The sequence below is a fragment of the Sitophilus oryzae genome, unplaced genomic scaffold (genome assembly GCF_002938485.1).
Source record: "Sitophilus oryzae breed Bouriz unplaced genomic scaffold, Soryzae_2.0 scaffold_462_pilon_pilon, whole genome shotgun sequence".
Taxonomy (NCBI): Eukaryota; Metazoa; Arthropoda; class Insecta; order Coleoptera; family Curculionidae; genus Sitophilus; species Sitophilus oryzae.
Genome location: NW_022147043.1, coordinates 1 through 3,226, shown reverse-complemented (window position 1 = coordinate 3,226; position 3,226 = coordinate 1). Strand labels below are relative to the sequence as shown.

The window sequence follows — 3,226 nt, the reverse complement described above, 5'->3', positions numbered from 1 at the left end:
TGCGCTTTAATGATTTATGCTGGATTATCGAGTGCCAGAGGACGCTTTACAAATGTTTGCTGTCAAAAAGATGTCCCCAGATATGAGGCCTTCAGAACTGAGGTAAATTAAATACTTATTCAATTCATTATTTGGTTTGTGGTTAATATAATTTTGTAGATATCTTTATTATCTAGCAGATATAGTTAGAACCCGCCTTGTATCCTCATTATAATCCAGTAACATTAGTTTCTCAAATGCAACCTGTTCTTTATTTACTAAAGTAAGAGATGGTTGTAGACCGTACATAGAGATTTATAGTGAAAATCGTTGTATGTTGTCTACACTTCAAGATCATTGAGAATGAGACTTTAATATATCAGATGGAAAATGTTTGCTCCTATTAGTACCACTGTTTGCGGAGATGTATGTATTATTATTTACCATGCTAGAAATGTTTTGGCGGAGTTATGACTCAAGGTAAAGCAACCGGAATCAAAATTTGCCAAATTCAATTTCATACGGGCTACATACCAGAGGGAAGAAACGTCAAATCAGGTTTTCAAATCAGACCTGGGACGAGTTGTCCGATGGCCAAGATCATTTTCAAAGCTTTTTACAATAACCTTAAATATTTTTGTGACTACTGAAAAAAGACCCTCTCAGCCAGCGCTATGGCGAAATCGATCAAACCGATCGTAGTATGGATACTTTATTTACTTCACAAATAGAGAAAGATGAAACGATAGATAATTTTAAAAGCAAACCAAGCAGAAAACCTGTCCAACGTCCTCCTAGACCTGAGAGACCCATAGCAGAACCTGGTTTTGCTTCTTCGCCTAGTCATCCAGAAGTTAAAGACGTCCCGCAAAAAGAGAATCTAAAATATGACATAGATGTTATTGAGACGGAATCAAACATCAAAATAATTGAGGAAGAAGTAGACTTGCTTAACTTAAATACTAAACCTTCTACAACAGAAAATGTTATTAAACACTCAGCAAGTTCGAATTTTGATCTCCTTAGCGGTTTAGGTATGTTATAATGTTTTTTTGTGATATTTCTTTCTTAAAGGATGTGTTTTAGATGATAGCCGATTAAATGATTTTTCAACATTCAACACGAATCAATCGAATAACAATAACAAGCCTACTAAATCTAGTACCAAAAGTGATACGTTTGATCCTTTTGGGTCTTTAGGAGCTGCCCAAGATAGCACAAACCTGTTAGGTAATTGGAATGGATTCTCAAATGCTAGTCCGCAATCATCAAATAATAATAAACAAACAACTGGAACATCAGTTTCACAAGATAATTTACGACAGAATAGCGATTTCTTTGCCGATTTTGGTAAGTCCGTTATGTTTATATTCAAATTTATACAAAATATTTTAATTTATTTAGGAAATTTGACTGACGCTTCATCCAGTTTACATAATGTTACTTCTCAAACATCTCTTGCGTCGGGTAGTGGTAATAGAACTCCAAATGAGGCTCCCAATACTCCTTATAATCAGTCAGCTTCCACAACACCGCAACATCATAGCAAGTCAACTGGAGCTCCAGATTATAACAGGTAATTTATTATATCGTTGTCACTTTTATATAGTGTTCCAAAAAAAAAACAAATTGAAACTGAATAAAATAATAAAAAAGCAAGAAGAGTCATAAAATTAACAGGTTCTTAATTTAATGTATATGTTACTGTAAATGTCCGAAATGCGGTAAAACCTAGGATTTACCAAAAGCAAGTGGTAGTAAAAACCAACCAACCCCACCAAATAACCACCTAACCAATGCATTAACACCCCCCAAATAACCAGGCTAACCAATGCTGTAACACTCTCCAACTAACCAGGCTAACCAATGCATTAACACCCTCCAACTTATTAGCACTTATTGAGTTTGGCCTCACATATTAAACAAATAGACAAATGAGTCAACCCTATACTATAAGACAGTTTGGTTGGTATTATATTAACTTTAACCAGAAAAGTTTCAAACACCCAAAAAGGAACATTTTTCAAAATACATTATTTTTTAGTTGATGATGCAAATGCGTACTCTTATACCCTACACAGTCCAGGAGTACGCACGAAAACGTATAAGAGTACGTAGTATGTGTTAATAAGAGTACGCATTTGAAAAAAAAAGGTCAATCTAGTCAGAATCATTGTCACAGATATCACAAATAAACCTGTCACAAAAGTCCTGCATACACGGTACAGTCCTCGTGATACCATGCTTGACACGATTTGCATTGTATCCAATCTGTTTCAGGCGGATCTGCGTACAATTCCTTACATCTTGGACAGCGAATTTTCTTTTGCATTTCATTTTTTTTTTTTATTTTTTGTGATTTCCCTTTGTCACTGCATAGGTTTCGCTTTATTGCTTTAGCTTTTTTACCCATTTGTTTTTCTAGCGTCAGTTTTTCTAACTCCTGTTTGTAAGATGAATCAGTTAGAATTTCAGATTTCTTAGACTTTCTAACCTTTCATATATTAGCGTCTGCTTTGGGATATGGTTTTATGGCTTGTGGGGAAACTAGTGAACTTGATTCGGTTTTAGATGTCGATTCATTAGGTGTTGTCACAGAAGGTGAGGGTTGAATTTTTGAAGGTTCGGAAATAATTCCAAACTTTGTAAATTAAAATAAATAAAATATAAACTAAACCAAACCAAACAAAAATTGTAAATATGAATTTTTCAAACGAAGAAAAGCGTGTAGGATTATTGGTCCAACTTTTCGTGACCATACATTTTCGAGGATATATACGTTGACCGGTGAATGTTACGTGTTTTAGAGAACGGTTTTCAAGACATGTTAGAAAAGTTAAATTTAGTTATAGCCAATTCTTATTTTTCTTGACTAATTTTACTTAGATTGCATGGTATTCTTATTCTGTTATGATTTATAACTTATAAAAAGTCAGAATATATTATTAAATGGTTCTTTACAATTTACATTACACCATAATACCACAAATACTATCCATGTATTCATGCATGGTGGACGGAAAAAGCTCTCTAGGGTGGGATCCTTGACAGTTCTGTTTGACGATTCATTTGACACATTTGAATTTGATTTGAAATTTTGTGGATTTGTCAGTCTTTACGGAGCTTATTTTATGTTATTTATTATTTATTCTACTACTGATAGTTGTATAAAGGTAGTAAATCTAGATGGAAATTGTGGCAGAAATTAAATTAACAGTGACATTATCGCGATTTATCGAAAAAGACT

At 33.8% G+C, this 3,226-nt stretch overlaps 1 protein-coding gene across 1 annotated transcript; it reads left to right on the top strand.

Annotated features, from left to right (window-relative positions):
- The first annotated feature begins 670 nt into the window (after positions 1-670).
- On the top strand, positions 671-1,559 carry LOC115885860 (hybrid signal transduction histidine kinase L-like). Its single transcript, XM_030904882.1, has 3 exons — positions 671-1,013; positions 1,066-1,329; positions 1,384-1,559. Exons 1-3 carry the CDS (start codon positions 683-685, stop codon positions 1,557-1,559), a joined length of 771 nt encoding a protein of 256 aa, XP_030760742.1. The 5' UTR covers positions 671-682.
- Positions 1,560-3,226: the final 1,667 nt, after the last annotated feature.